Source organism: Abramis brama, assembly GCF_963993115.1.
Source record: "Abramis brama genome assembly, chromosome: 3".
Lineage (NCBI taxonomy): Eukaryota > Metazoa > Chordata > Actinopteri > Cypriniformes > Leuciscidae > Abramis > Abramis brama.
The window spans coordinates 4,616,376-4,632,802 of NC_139965.1; the positions used below are offsets into that span (position 1 = coordinate 4,616,376).

Here is a 16,427-nt window from a genome sequence, read left to right on the forward strand (position 1 = left end):
TAAATTGCCTTTAATTTTTTAAGTTGTTACTGTGTATGTTAGTAGAAAACGTTCAGGAGCTGTCATATTTGGTATATGGTGCATCTATAAATGAACGGTTGATGTAATTTTAAATTACTTACTTTTGTTGCAGATGAAATGAAGAGTATCACTACATGGCCAATCTTCCCATTTTCCATTTCTCATCATAGCACACTTGTCTCTGCCATCAGGTTGTTTATCAGCCCAGTTCAGATAGAGCGCAGGTTCACCTGAAGACCACTGCCATTTATCAACAGCCGTCTTCTTCAGCCCAATCCAGATAGACTGAACACGTCCATCATTCACACTCTTCTTCAGCTCGTTCATGTCGTTCATGTTGTCAACGGTGGCCAGATCTGTGTATTTCTCTCTGCAGAATCTCTGAGCTTCAGTCCAGGTCTTGTTCACGTTTATAAAGTGATACTGACGCTGAACACATTCAGATACGGAGCAGAGAGCTGTGAAAGAGAGCGTTTGATTGAATGCTTTTCATAACAGGGTCAAACCTGATGAAACTAGAAACCATAAATAATACAACAAACACACTCACCAATGAGAAGAAGAATCAAATATAGAGTTTGGTCCATTTCTGAGGAAGAAACACAGAAAAACTCAGAAATCAAAATAAAAAATCACCATTTCATTTAGTATCTCAACAGCAGCATGAATTCACTGTACATAATCACTCAGAAAATATTAACATCAGAAAGTGTAATTGTGTTTGAAGAATGAACATGTTCTTACTTTAGAGGTCGTGTGTTTCTGTCCTGAGTCTGATGTTTCTGTCTGCAGATTTACACTACGCTATTATTATATCTGCTCTCATCCCTCATTCAGCTCATCACATCATTTGCGTATTAATCTAAAACAAATTTTCATGTTTTATGTCCTCATCATTTGTGTTTGTCTACCTCTGTATTTTCATATTGGCATCTTTGTCAGTTAGTATAAGTCTATATTAATACGAACCTTCATCAAAAAATATATGAACATTTACAATTTACATTTGAACATTCACAACTAAACAGCAGCTTTAATGATATTGCTGGACTGCATAACTCGTGTTTCATCCCTGATCATCTTGACATGTATCGGCCTGTCCAACACTTGCCATCTTTCCACTTCACCATTTGTCTACTTACAGTACATTTTGTTCTTGTATTTGGCCCAAGTGATCAAGTGTGTGTAGAACTTTTGATTACCTAATTTTACACACGTATGGTGTGGTAAAAATGCAAGTGTTTACAGAGTGTCTGTACAGCAGTGCCTATGTAATACAGTTTACTGGTAATGATGGTGCTTTTAATTAAGTGATAAAAAGCATTTGCAAATGTTGTACAAATGACAAAATACACATACTCATCTCTGCACCAGTAAAATGTGCTCACTTATAGCCTGTTGCGTGCACATACTCTCTAGTGGCCAAGTGTGGGTATTTGGACAGACCCCATGTTTGAGTTTCTCTGTTTTGGGCCACTTTTATCTGTTGCTGTTTGAACTGAACAGAGAAGGGTTGAGTTCAGTAGTGAAGACTGGTGATACTGGTTACTGAGAGCCTTTAAAGCTTGAATATTGAGAGAGTTTGACTAGTGAGAGAGTTTGGGGCATTAAAAAAGACAAAATGAAGAGGAAGGGAAGACAAATCTTTTTTTCTTTGGGAAAAAATATAGAAACGTTTTTGCTCATATATAGGCTTTTTTTTTCTTCCTCTTCTGAAAGCTGAGACCCCTCACATTCACAACAGAGACGAGATAAAGACATGAAAGCTTTCATTCCCCTGAAGTCCATCTCTAATGTTAGTAAAGATTATTAGACTCATTATCCCACTGAAATAATATCATCTTCTGCTGTTTCAGAATAAACGTCTTTATTTCCTCCGTCTAAATACTTGATTGTGATTGGCTGGAATGTGTTCATTAAAACATTCTTACATTTTTAAGAATTAGTCTTATTTAGAAAATTCTTATTGTGTTTCGTGTCATACTCCTGCTGTTCTTTGTTTATAGAACATGAACACATTTGCATGTTAACACATCCTCATCACTCATTTGTTTAGGTCCACATTTAGACGTTCAGGGTGGACAATCTTTACATCTCTGACGTGAAACAGAAGCAGAAACAGTGTGTTATTGTACATGTTATTGACACATTCCATGGTCTCATTCCATAGATATCATATAAAGGCTAGATGTCTCGTCCGCGCTGCTGGCCAATGGAGCTCGACATCCGCACACGGCGGCCATCTAACCACAGGGTGCTCGCTCACTCATAACATGGTGCATGTACTTTTAAATAACCATAACTTGCTCAATTTTCTACCGATTTTCAAACGGTTTGGTTTGTTATAAACGTCAGAGATGTAGCTATTACACTGCATACATATGAATAATTATGTTCAAAATGTTTAAGCATTCAGAATTATAGCCACGTTAATAACGTTTGTAAGAAACCAAACCGTTTGTAAATCCGTCCAGATTTCAGCGAGATAAGAGGATTTGTGTGCGTGCTGCTCACTCACCTTAATTCACAGAGCCCTGTGGTTAGATGGCCGCCGGTGATGCCGGAAGTGACTCCGCCTTAAGACATCTAGCCTTTATATGATATCTATGTCTCATTCTTTCTTATTCATCTGTTAGTTTTACTAAAGGGATATTTCACCTCTGGAAAGATGAATGTGTATTTAAAGGGGGGGTGAAATGCTATTTCATGCATACTGAGTTTTTTACACTGTTAAAGAGTTGGATTTCTCATGCTAAACATGGACAAAGTTTCAAAAATTAAATTGTACGTTTGAAGGAGTATTTCTGTGCCAAAAATTGTCCTTCCGGTTTGTCACAAGTTTCGGAAAGTTTTTTTCGAGTATGGGCCTGTGTCACGTAAGATGGGGCGGAATTTCCTTATATGGGTCCTAAGGGCACTTCTCCGCGGGCGCGCGCGCACTCGTAGACCAGACAGAGAGAGAAGAGAGCGAGCTTTTGGAAGTCAATGTCACCAAAGAAGTGTGTTTTTGGTTGCCAGGGCAAGACAACCCTGCACAGATTCCCAAAGAACCCAGCGTTAAGGGACCAGTGGATGGAGTTTGTTTTTTCAGAGACTGTTTGTTTTTGTGCAAGACTGTTTGTTCCCTGCATTTCGACGATGATTGTTTTATAAACAAAGCCCAGATCAACGGATTTGCAGATCATCTAATGCTTAAGGATCGAGCAGTCGCAATGATAAAGGTTTGCGGTCGCTGTCGGTGAGTAAAACTGCTTCAAATGTCTCTGTGTGTTGTTAGCTATCGGCGCATAAGCACAGCTTTAGCTCCGCCCACACGGCCCGCCTCCAGACGCTCGTTTTTTTCCGGAAAGACTCGGTACAGCCTATCTGTCTTTTATAAATATAATAAAACTAAAGACTTTTTGGAGATATGAAGGATGCAATACTACTCTATAGGTACTCAAGATTAACAGGAGATTGAGTGAAAATGAGCATTTCACCCCCCCTTTAAATTGGGTCATTTATGTAGTAGAAATGTGAAATTATTTCAGAAGTTGGTGCTTTATAGACTGAGAAAAGCCAGAAAATGTATTTTTGACACATGTGGATGAAAAACAAACACAACTCCCAGAATGCACTTGCTTCGCTGCCCTACGAGGCCACTCCTGAGCCGCAGCTGCTCCGGCCGCCTCTTGTTCCTCCATCATCCGCATCTGTTCATCGCTGTATTGTGGCTCGTACAGGCAGCCACGGGCATCGGGTTCATGCACCAGATCTTCAAAATCCCCTTCTACCATTTCATCTTCAAAACTACCTTTCGCCATCGTGTTTAGCCCACTACTCAGCTTTCTCCACAGAGCAAGAGCCTGTTAGCTTAGCTTAAAAAAAAGATGGCTGACACTATTTGTACGTTCTGTGAGATTGGGCGGGTTGAACACATGCGGAACGAGCTTGTGCTTTGCTTTTATTTTAAACAGCCAATATACTTTGAGCCACATCCTCGATTCATGATCTTCTACTTTAACAGCAAGTATGTTTGACTGAACAGTCACAAATAAAAACTCATGTTGATGTCATGGGGTCTTTAAAACATATAGTGCACATTAGTATTTTAAATACCCAAAGAACATCACATTGATAGAGAAAAGACTCATATGATACTTTTAAATTACAGAAATTAATTTCATTGTACTGATATAAGCACATTATCTGATGATTAAAACAAAAAAGTGTTTGCCAGTTAAAAAAACATTTGCCAGTTATGTAAGAACACAAACATATCCTTCACTCCTAAGGTCTGCTGCAGATGAAGTTGAGTTTGTCGTGTTCAGGACGGCTGATCCAGCGCTGATCTCCTCCAGACTGAACTGCTCCAGATCTCACTCCAGACTCACAGTCCTCGTCTCCTGGAGCCCAGTTATGAAAGCACACGGTCTCTCCGCTCACCCAGAACCAGAGGCCCACAGTGCAGGAGTGACGTAAACCCAACCACACCGCCTCAGTAGACGCACGTTTAACCACATTCATCACCTCCTCCTGCATCTCCTCTGAATGAACCGAGACCAGATCCGTATAATTCTGTCTGCAGTATCTCAGAGCTTCAGGCCACGTCAGAGTCTCTTTGATCAGAATCAGTTTATCTGGACACAAAACAAACCACAAGCAAAAACTAAAGAGAGACTGATCAAAAACAACATGCAGAACAAACACTGTGGAGGAATCTGTCATGTCAGACATGTAGTGTGAACTTTAAGAGATCTGGAGGTGATGATGGATTGTGTGTGTTTGTGAGGATCTGCTCACCTTCATGACACACAAAAGGAAATTGGTGGTTGCAAGAGAAGTCTAACCATTGTCTCAGAGCGTTTGGTCTGATCACTGTACAGTTTTCAACACCTCCAACATTATTAGGTTCATCAGGAGCCCAGTATCTGAATGAGTAGTTACTCTGATCTGACCACTGCCATGAGTCTCTGAACAGACCGATCCAGATCTGTGATCCAGATAACTTATGATCACTAATGAACTTCTGAATCTGTTGATTCTCATTCTGGTTCCTCACACTGACCAGATCAGTGTGTTTCTGTCTGCAGTAACTCTGAGCGTCTCTCCAGTTCTTCATATGATTGACAAAGATGAGTCCTGTGTTCCCTTTAAGAAAACAACAACAACAAAAAAATCAGTTTGTTCCTTTTTTTTTTTTTTTTTTTTTTTTAACTCAAATTTTTTCATAAAAAAAAAATTCTATACAGAAATTGACTCAACATTGAAAGTGCGACATTTATCCACAGTCTGTTCTATATTCACTAACAAATTACATGAATTACATACAATAATTATGTTATTATATTTTACACAGTTACATTTACTCAAATTGTTATGCTGATAATATAATTTGTAAGGAAAATTTTCCGGGGAAACTTAAAAACACACACACACACACACACACACACACACACACACACACACAGGGCGAGGCCAGAAATGGAAGGGACTTTATATAACAGGATAGGCAAAGCATAGAGTATGAAAACTGCACTCCAAATTGCCAAGAAAAAAATATATAATTACAGGTATGAATCCGTTACATTGTTCCTCAGTCACTCCTGAAATTGCTGTGATTGACAGTGATAACCGTAGCGACGGACGGGACAAAACATTTGTCAAAATAAACCTGTGCATTTAGTGCTGTAGTGTATATGCAGACTAATAGACCCACAGCAACACAGACCAGAAGAAGAAAACAAGTCTGTGTTGTCTGGGTAATATTAGCAGCTTTAAAGATTTTTTAAATAATTTTTTTATTTTTTAATTCATAATTTTAGCAATGTTTAAAAATCAGTTTATTTATTTATTTTTGATAAATCCAAAAAAAATATTAAATGCATTATTTACTTATTAGCATTAATAATTTGTTATTAAAGCTATTTTATAATAAATCCAAAAGCAAAACATGAAAAGAACTACATTATGAAGTGGCAAGAGCAAATAGAGTGGTTCAAGTATGACATCACTTTGCAGAGTTCAGCATTTTAGCACTTCTGGTTCCATCGTCCCGAAGTCAATGGGTTTTTTGAATGGGATTTTGGTTAAATGGCTGAAATAAGGTCTGTGGTGAACACAAGCTCAAGACACTTTCACGTTTTATTCTACGACATAAAATACATCAATATTACGCCACTCGTGATTTTTACATGTCTTGAAAAAGGCTGTTGCTAACAAGTGGCTAAATGGGACTACAGAGGCTGTCGGAGATTAAACGTCATCACGCCGAACAGATTAACTCAATCCGCTTTTACACTCATTATGCTCATAATTGTGCTCTAATAAACTATATTCCAACTCAATGTTCTGGGAACATGATTTTAGATTAAAACTGAAAGAGTTGTCAGAAGCTTTAGTGATGATAGTCTTGAATTTGTGGGACCATTGTGTAGTTCGTTTATAGCCAAACTTTAGCTTTTTACTTCTGGCAACTGCATTTATGCTTCAAAATTCATAAAAGTTGTGTTCATCTGTGATCTTGATGGACAAAACATGCAAATATCATAAACTTTTGTTAATTACAGAGCTTGTTTTTAGCGATAATCCAAAAGCCTATGGGAAAATCCTATTGGGTTTTTTATTGGCCGGTTGGCCTACAAAGTCACGTCATACTTGCAGCGCTGTATGAGCAAACGAGTCCTCTGCTGCCATCTACTGGTTATAGTGGTAATTTCATTATGTCATTTTCCTTTTAAAGGTCTTTGTTTTCCACTAGGGGACAGAAATCATCCACTAAACTAAAGCATGGCATATTTTCCATATCTCCATTAATGAAAAATAGAAATGTAGGCTAGATCTTCTTTAAACTACATTTAGTCTACAACTATAGAGGTAAAAGATAAAGTGTATTATTTGATTGGGGTCTAAACATCCCTAGTGTGCACCATAGACAAAACGGCCCAATTGCGCAGACCTCCATGATTGAAGATAAAACAGTTCAGCATTTTAGCATGAAAAGGTTGACATCTCGACATGGATGAAGGATCATCACCTGCAGCTCAACCTGGCAAAGACTTCTCGTCCTCCCTGCCAATCCATCTCTACAGCACGACTTCACTATCCAGCTAGATTCATCATCAATCACCCCATCAAGGTCGGTCAGAAATCTTGGAGTAACGTTTGATGACCAGCTGACCTTCACAGATCACATTTCAAAGACAGCTCGATCATGCAGGTTTGCACTGCACAACATCAGGAAGATCAGGCCTTTCCTAACTGAGCATGCAACACAACTTCTCGTCCAGGCCCTGGTCATCTCTAGGCTTGACTACTGCAATGTTCTTCTGGCTGGACTTCCATCATGTGCAACTAAACCCCTACAGATGATCCAAAATGCTGCAGCTCATCTTGTCTTCAACGAGCCAAAGAGGGCCCACGTCACTCCTCTGTTCATCTCTCTGCACTGGCTACCTCTCGCTGCTCGCATCAAGTTCAAGGCATTGACGCTTGCTTACAGATCTATCACAGGCTCAGCTCCCTCCTACTTTCACTCACTCCTACGAGTCTACATCCCTACCAGACGCCTACGATCGGCCAACGAGCGACGTCTCGTGGTTCCATCACAGAAAGCCACAAAATCACTTTCCAGAACATTCTCATTCACAGTTCCATGCTGGTGGAACGCTCTCCCCACCCTCATCCGGAATGCAGAATCCCTGACAACATTCAAAATACAACCTGAACTTCTGTGAGCACTTAACCGCATAAAAAAAAAAAGAAAGTTATTTCCTTTTCCTTTAATCCTCCCTTATCGGGCTTATGCTACTCTGAACAATGCCTGAATTTCGTATTTTGAGCACTTCTTGCGTTGTTGGCAACCTGTGATGTTCTACCAGGAGCTGTTCACGTCCTCAGACTCGGATTTATGCGTTTCTATGTCAACACTATCAACGCCGAAATTAATCTACAGCAGTCAGGTGGTACAACTAGAGCTCCGTATGCTGTTTACGCTCATTATTATTGTAATGTTATGTGCTTTGAGTCATGAGGTAATTTGACACTGTCTCTCTGATGCTTGGCCGACTCTGCTGTGTGTGTTCTTGTGTTTTAAAGGAGCCGTGGGTTTGGAGACTGAAGGGAGAGTGGGATCTCATGCTTTCAAAGCTAGCTTGATATTGCTAGCCTCTCTGAAGTAACTTTCCCCCACCTTTAATTATGACCGCCGCTAGCATAGCTAGCGAAAGCGGTCATATAGGGATTGTCAAAGTTTTTTTTTTTTTTTTTTTCGTCATCTACTGAATTTTTTCGTCAACGATACCAGGGACACCGAAACACCGGGGAACATGAAATTTGGTGGGCATGTAGCCCCACTAGACTTTTACGGAAAAATTTCGTTTGGTCCCCGGGGGCCACTCCCCCCCCGCGCTGGGCCCCCCCAAACCCAAAAAATGCAGTTTTTCCTAAATAACTACCTGAACCGTGGCACCGAGGATGAAGAATTTTTTATGGTATGTTGGTCTACTAGACTTTTACGGAAAAATTTCGTTTGGTCCCCGGGGGCCACTTCCCCCCCCGCGCTGGGGCCCCCGTGAATTTTTCGTCAACGATACCAGGGACACCGAAACACCGGGGAACATGAAATTTGGTGGGCATGTAGCCCCACTAGACTTTTACGGAAAAATTTCGTTTGGTCCCCGGAGGCCACTCCCCCCCCCGCGCTGGGGCCCCCGTGAATTTTTCGTCAACGATACCAGGGACACCATAACACCGGGAAACACGAAATTTGGTGGGCATGTAGCCCCACTAGACTTTTACGGAAAAATTTCGTTTGGTCCCCGGGGGCCACTCCCCCCCCCCCGCGCTGGGCCCCCCCAAACCCAAAAAATGCAGTTTTTCCTAAATAACTACCTGAACCGTGGCACAGAGGATGAAGACATTTTTATGGTATGTTGGTCTTAAGGGCCCACATCAACCTAGCCCATAATCGATTGTCAAAGTTTTTTTTTTTTTTTTTTTTTCGTCATCTGAATTTTTCGTCAACGATACCAGGGACACCGAAACACCGGGGAACATGAAATTTGGTGGGTATGTAGCCCCACTAGACTTTTACGGAAAAAATTCGTTTGGTCCCCAGGGGCCACTCCCCCCCCGCGCTGGGCCCCCCCAAACCCAAAAAATGCAGTTTTTCCTAAATAACTACTTGAACCGTGGAACCGAGGATGAAGAAATTTTTATGGTATGTTGGTCTTAAGGGCCCACATCAACCTAGCCCATAATCACTCATTTGTGATTTGCGCCCCTCCCATAAAAAATTTAAATGCAATATTATTCTGCTTTAATCGCCCCTATCTTCAGTGGAGATGTTCAGAACTGCACCATATTTCATGTGTATGATTAACTTGACATCCTCTGGGGGTATGCTAAGTTTCGTAGAATTTCATCCATGGGGGGGTATAAAATAAATTCATTTATGTGCACATTTAGTGACTGTACACTCATCGGCCTGTAGATGGTGCTGTTGAGCGAAGGGTTGCTGGTTTAGGATGATACTGTCACACACACACATGCAGGAATACAAACAAACGCAAGCATGCACACACACTGACATCCACAGGCACAGACACACACCCATACACACACATACAAATCCACATGCACAGACACACACACACAAACACACACACGCACACACATGTACGCACGCACACATACACGCACAGACACACACAGACACACACATACACAAACACACACACATACACACATGCACATACTACTACTTTTTTTAGGTATCAGCCATATACCCGATTTACCAATACCCAATGTGTTATGCTTGGGCAGTATACTAATGACGTGGGTGGGACATGTGTCATGCCATGTTAGATCACATCCTGAGAGTCTACGCTTTCAGAAAATATATAGTTTATATAGTTGAATCAGTTTTCTCTTCATGGTACAGACCAAAATGTATTATGTGTACACTTTCTTCACCTAAATCCATAAAATCCCATTAATTTCAATGGGACATTTACTTAAGTGTTCTACTAGGTACAGTGGGAATGAGTTTAATTTTGTTAACATTGTTTTTTTAAAACTCTGAGACCAGGGCTACAAGATAAAACCACTTTTTTGGGGAAAAAATGTTTTTTATTTCAGTAAAACACAACAAACCCATGCCAAAGTCAGATAACAGACTTTTACCATCAACAGGCACCTCAACCGTTTGGTAGAGGTTTGTATAAATTGAATGGGAGGGTCCTTTGAAAAAAAAAAACACACAGATTTTTCATACTTAGTATGTATAAGTATAAGTATATATACTATTTTGATCCTGTGAGGGAAATTTGGTCTCTGCATTTATCCCAATCCGTGAATTAGTGAAACACACTCAGCACACAGTGAACACACAGTGAGGTGAAGCACACACTAATCTCGGCGCAGTGAGCTGCCTGCAACAACAGCGGCACTCGGGGAGCAGTGAGGGGTTAGGTGCCTTGCTCAAGGGCACTTCAGTCGCTTTTTACTGTTAACCACTGTTATGGATGTGACGTTTTCACATTATGGATGTTAAGTGTCTAAACTAATGACTTTTGATATAAAACTTAAATAGTAAAGGCAAATAATTACAAAACTCTAAATTATCCATGATCCACAGGAATACTCCAGTCTTTTAAAATATACAACTTATATACATAAACACGCAATACAGCCAAATTGCTCCACGTCATTTCTTTTTGTGGAAAGCCAGTGCAGGCCTGAGCGGCGGTCATATTTTGTACCGCCATGCGGTACATCTAGTTTATAAGTTAATACTGTGTGTGTGTTAGTAGAATACGTTCTGGAGCCGTCATATTTATGGTGCATCTATAAATGAATGGTTGTAATTGTAAATAGCTGCACTCACTGTTGCAGATGAAATTACAAGTATCACTACATGACAAATCATGAAATTGTCCATTTCTCATCATAGCACACTCATCTCTGCCTTCAGGTTGTCCAGTAGCCCAGTAAATCATCAAGTACTCTCAGTTCTTTTTTAGTTACTGGAACTCTTGTATAACTGAACTATTCTAACTAAGCTTTTGGCAGTACAACATACTATTCCTATTTCACTTTACTTTTTTTTTTTTTTTTTTAAGGCAATTGGTTTGCATGCTTTTAAGTAAGTCTAACTAATTAGATTTTCCATTACAGTTTATGGTGTATCTTTTATAAATGAATGTTTATTGTGATTGTATGGAGCTGCACTTACTGTTAGATGAACTGCAGATGAAAGTCAGGTTGTCACTACATTTCACATCATGCCATTCTCCATTTCTCATCATAGCACACTCATCTCTGCCATCAGGTTGTTTATCAGCCCAGTTCAGATAGAGCGCAGGTTCACCTGAAGACCACTGCCATTTATTAACATCCTTCCTCTGCAGCCCAATCCAGACACGTCCATCATTCACACTCTTCTTCAGCTCGTTCATGTCGTTCATGTTGTCAACGGTGGCCAGATCTGTGTAATTCTCTCTGCAGAATCTCTGAGCTTCAGTCCAGGTCTTGTTCTCGTTTATAAAGTGATACTGACGCTGAACACATTCAGATACGGAGCAGAGAGCTGTGAAAGAGAGTGTTTGATTTAATGCTTTTCATAACAGGGTCAAACCTGATGAAACTATAAACCATAAATAATACAACAAACACACTCACCAATGAGAAGAAGAATCAAATATAGAGTTTGGTCCATTTCTGAGAAAGAAACACATAGAAAAACTCAGACATCAAACATTCCCAGATTCATTTTGGAGTAAAATATGACAATTTCATTTAGTATCTCAACAGCAGCATGAATTCACTGAACATAATCATTCAGACAATATTAACATCTGAAAGTGTAATTGTGTTTGAAGAATGAACATGTTCTTACTTTAGAGGTCGTGTGTTTCTGTCCTGAGTCTGATGTTTCTGTCTGCAGATTTACACTACGCTATTATTATATCTGCTCTCATCCCTCATTCAGCTCATCACATCATTTGTGTATTTCTCTAAAACTAATTTTCATATTTTACTTCCTCCTTATTTGTGTTTGTCTTCCTCTGTTTCTCTGTATTTGCATATTGACGTCTGTGTCAGTGTTAATCTATATTAATATGAACCTTTATCAAAAAATGAAATGAACATTTACAATTTACATTTGAACATTCACAACTAAACAGCAGCTTTAATGATATTGCTGGACTGCATAACTCGTGTTTCATCCCTGATCATCTTGACATAAATGGCCATTCCATTCTTGCGACCTTTGCACTTCACCATTTGTCTACGTGTGTAGCGGTGTGTTATCTGTGTTGAGTCTACTCAGAATCACTCTAGAATGCAGAAATTTGTCCAAACAAATCCTCCTTTTATAACATCTGTAGTAAAAAACAGATAATGAATCCATCACAGAGGGACTTGAAGTCACAATTACAACAGTATAACGTATGAAACAATCATTTACAAGATTACGGCCTTAATAAATCAGCATGTAAACTTGCGTGACCCACCGCTGTGAATGCGCATGCAGACTGGGAAGAAGCAGTGTGTCACTGGCGGACGGAAAGAATGAGGAAAGCCCAAAAATGGTCATGGCAAGTATAATCACAAAATAAATGTTCTTAATGCACTCCTGCTACACTTGCATGATGTTTATTCTTGTGTTTGGCCCGAGTGTTTAAGTGGGCATGAAGACCGCAAGTATGTGTAGAACTTTTGATTATCCGATGGGACACATTTACAGTGTTGTAAAAATACAAGTGTTTACAGAGCTTTATTTTGATTCTCAAAGCTTTGCATTTTTAAATAAACCTCTAAGTGTCTGTACAGCAGTGCCTATAGGCATATATATGTAACACGATTTACTAGTAATGATGGTGATTTTAATCAAGTGATAAAAAGCATTTGCAAATGTTGTAAAATTTACAAATACACATACTCGTCTTTGCACCAGTAAAATGTGCTCACTTATATGCCGCCCAGACCCCCGCTACTGCATGCCCGTTGTACATGGCCCCACCGCCGGTGTTGGAGGCATCTGTGGAGACCACAGCATACTTGGACACTTGTTCTAGGAGCACTCCGGCCCAGAGAAACGAAGGGTCTGACCACGGGCTGAGGGTTTGCCCTAGGAGCCTCTGAAAAAGTATGTTTTTTCACACACGGCACAGTAGGTCTCCTCTGGGATTGGCCAAGAATGAAGGCGAGTCTCGATCTCAACACCGAGATATTCATGTTCCCGCAATGGGAACATGAACCATCCACAAAAGCTGCTTCAGCATGCTGTAAGCACAAACACGTAATGCATCTATTGTGACCGTCAGCTGGGGACAGGGAACGACCGCATCCAGAAACGCACGGGTGGAATGGCATCTTGAAAAAGAGGCAGATACACCCGTGTTGCTCTTTCAGGAAATAGTGCTCTCAACCAGTGCCGGAGCACACAGGGGAATGACCGCGGCAGAACACTCTTCAGAGACATCGACATCCGATCGGCTCCGAAGTGAAAGACCAGTGGTGTGTGCATCCGTATTTATACCCGAGCTGCGGGGCGGAGCGCAAGATGCAAATCTCACACGCCAATGTGCATTGGCTCGTTTTTTGAATACTCGAAGATGACAGGCTGATATTGTTTCTCTGTGTTGTTATTTGTTATTCTTTTATATTTAAAACTATATCTTTATAGTTATCGTCCTTGGTGTGAATGGGTCTTTACTCTTATTGAGACAAATCAATCAACCTTTCATCACATTTTCAAACCAATACAATAAATGCAATTATTTTAGCTGGTTTATTAACCAAAATATTGTTTATTAAAAGAAACAATTACCCTAAGTGAACATATCTGAATTATATGTTCTGTATAATGTATCAATAATCTATACAATATAATAAGCTATATAATAATAATCCTATGTTTCCAATTTATGATACGTTTGAAAATTTAAGGAACACAGTACTCATCTCTTCTGGTGTGCATCTAATATACGCCAGATATTAATTTGAAAGCTATTGAATGGCTTCACATGATTTATAGAAACAAATACAATAGCACACAAATCCAATGGACAACTTTTGTGTTTAGTCACTTTATATGTAGGCCTACAGTATATGGAAAAGATTTTTGTTATAAATTTTGTTCTGCACATGTTGTGTTCATATTGCAGTTTCAATGCTATAAAGCATATTTCAAACATGAGCATTGGGGTTCGGGTTAGATTGTGGTTTAGCAGTGATTATTGATTTGAAATTGTGTTGGTTGGACAGTATAGGTTGTTTTGTCTCAATTGGCGTAAAAGTTGTATGTTGTAATTTTCACCATTGCAACTGGTTAACTGGTTAATATTTTAATTCCATTTAGTTTACCGCAAAAAGCACAGTTGAGATTATTACAAAGATACTCACCTGCTCCTATGAAGCTCTTCCTGAGACCTTCTCTGAGGACCTTCGTCAGCTGGTAAATGACACACTTCAGACCGATCCAGCGAACCGCCCGTCTGTCAGTGAAATCCTGACCAGGCCTTTCATCATTAAACACCTTCATAAAATGGTGAGTTAGCTTTTATGTTTACATTTTACTATACAAAAACATGTTTTATGAAATGATAAAGTAACAATGTTTTGGAAATTGGCATTGATATTAACCAAATGAACTGAGATTTTATATATTTTTTCAGAGCATACAAACTATTGGAGACCTTTACAAGACTCTAGATGTACTGAGATCCTTGGCTGATGATTTGGAGATGGTCCACTTCAACACAACCGTCAGCAGTCTGACAGGAGGTGTAATGGGATTGGCTGGAGGAATCACATCTGTAGTTGGGCTTATTCTGGCTCCGTTCACTCTTGGAGCTTCTCTGATAGTAACAGGAGTGGGAATCGGTGTAGCGGTAGCTGGTGGAGTAACATCTGGTGTGAGCAACATAACAAACATGGTTAACCAGCAAACAAACCGACAGAAGATCAAAATGATGATAACAGAGTTCCAAGAAAAAATTACCTCCACAATTTGCTGTATCCAAAACATCCAAATAGCAGTGGAAAATTTAGAAAAAGAGTTTTCCACAAGCAATAGGTTGTTTCCCAATGCACAAGCTGGAACGAGTGCTGGAGCTCGACTTGGACGAGGACTGGGAGGAATTCCGGAGATTCTCCGTTTAATTGAAGTTGTAAATGTTGGGAAAGTTGCAGCTCAGGCTGCGAGAGTCGTCCGTGTGGCTGAAACAGCTACAGGAGTTTTATCTGCACTTTTTGTAGCTGTTGACGTCTTCTTCGTTTTTCTCGACTCCGTAGAAATCCACAAACTCCGCCAAGATTACGCTTTAAGAGAGAGTGAACGAGAATCAGAATCCACCAGCAACCAAACCACTGGGTCGACTGAGAAGACGTCAAATAACAGCGACACAGCAGATCTGCTGCCCGCAGACACTCAACAAGCAGAAGAGCTGAAGTCTGAGACCATGACATTTGTCACAAAAATAAAGGAGACAACAGAGGAGCTTCAAGCGATCCTGGATACACTACGAGACGCAATGCACCCAAACTGAGAAACACTTCTAACTAATAATTATCAGAGCTGGCAGTTTGTAATGTTCAGTATATTCTTTCATCATAGAAATATGTATTGATTATAGTAGTAGCAGCAAAGGTTAGGTAATGGTCCATATTCGGGTTTTCATAATGAAGTCACTAAATCAATATCGCTGGTTAGGATAATGCTCAAAGAAAATTTAGAAAGCAAAAAATGAGTATTTTCACTCCTAATTAATTGTTAACAATGTACATTGGGACGTGGCCTTTATTTACATGATGTTTTGAAAATGTAAGCAAAAAACTTTTCCTGTCTTTGTGAGTAGCTGATAAATGTAATGTTTCTTTCTACTGTGTTTGTATAATGCACTTGTACTGAAATATGTGATAGTTTTGATTGAGGATTAACAGATTGGCCTGATAACCTGATTGGCCTATTGGCCTTCAGGTCTGAAGAGATTTTAGTGAAAGACAGACACTGGCGATCGATGAATAAAAACTTAAATTCAGGTGTGGTCTTGGAATAATTATAACCAGAAAGAAATGTGCCACTTCAGCATATCAGAATGTGTGCAGAAAAAAAACCCAACCATGTACAAACTAATAAAAGTTTGACTTTGAATTTGAAATCATACCCTGGCATACAAATGTCAAGCTAAAAGATAAATGGGTTCATTCCACAAGCAAGGAACAGTGAACAAAAACAGAGAGTCGGAGAACTGCGGGTATTTGGAAATTTAAGCACTTCTTGCTGCTCGCCGTTCTCAAGTGAAGCATTTGGATGTTATAGAGTTCAAAGGTAATGTCAAACGTTACACGTGGTGAGCAATCATTAAAATTGCTAAGGAGCATTCTCTGGTGTGCGGACTCATTGTTTACCTAAGCAT

General features: G+C 39.8%; 3 protein-coding genes across 3 annotated transcripts in view; 1 reads left to right on the forward strand and 2 right to left on the reverse strand.

Moving 5' to 3' along the window:
• Positions 1–608, reverse strand: part of LOC311079144 (C-type mannose receptor 2-like) — a gene marked incomplete at its 5' end in the record, with an annotated part of 12,107 nt that extends 11,499 nt beyond the window's left edge. The window contains 2 exons of the mRNA XM_084108350.1: positions 123–479; positions 572–608. Coding sequence (XP_083964476.1) covers positions 123–479; positions 572–608 — 394 coding nt within the window. The remainder of the gene's footprint in view (positions 1–122; positions 480–571) is intronic.
• LOC311079134 (uncharacterized protein) overlaps positions 1–15,587 on the forward strand; it is a 162,979-nt gene extending 147,392 nt beyond the window's left edge. The window contains exons 8-9 of the mRNA XM_084108340.1: positions 14,369–14,557; positions 14,685–15,587. Coding sequence (XP_083964466.1) covers positions 14,369–14,557; positions 14,685–15,557 — 1,062 coding nt within the window. The 3' untranslated portion in view covers positions 15,558–15,587. The remainder of the gene's footprint in view (positions 1–14,368; positions 14,558–14,684) is intronic.
• LOC311079142 (C-type mannose receptor 2-like) lies at positions 3,909–11,958 on the reverse strand. The gene is made up of 5 exons (XM_084108348.1): positions 11,900–11,958; positions 11,683–11,721; positions 11,237–11,590; positions 4,804–5,151; positions 3,909–4,640 (listed from the first exon to the last, which is right to left on the reverse strand). The coding sequence occupies exons 2-5, from the start codon at positions 11,717–11,719 to the stop codon at positions 4,291–4,293; spliced, it is 1,089 nt and encodes a 362-aa protein (XP_083964474.1). The 5' UTR covers positions 11,720–11,721; positions 11,900–11,958; the 3' UTR covers positions 3,909–4,290.
• Positions 15,588–16,427: the final 840 nt, after the last annotated feature.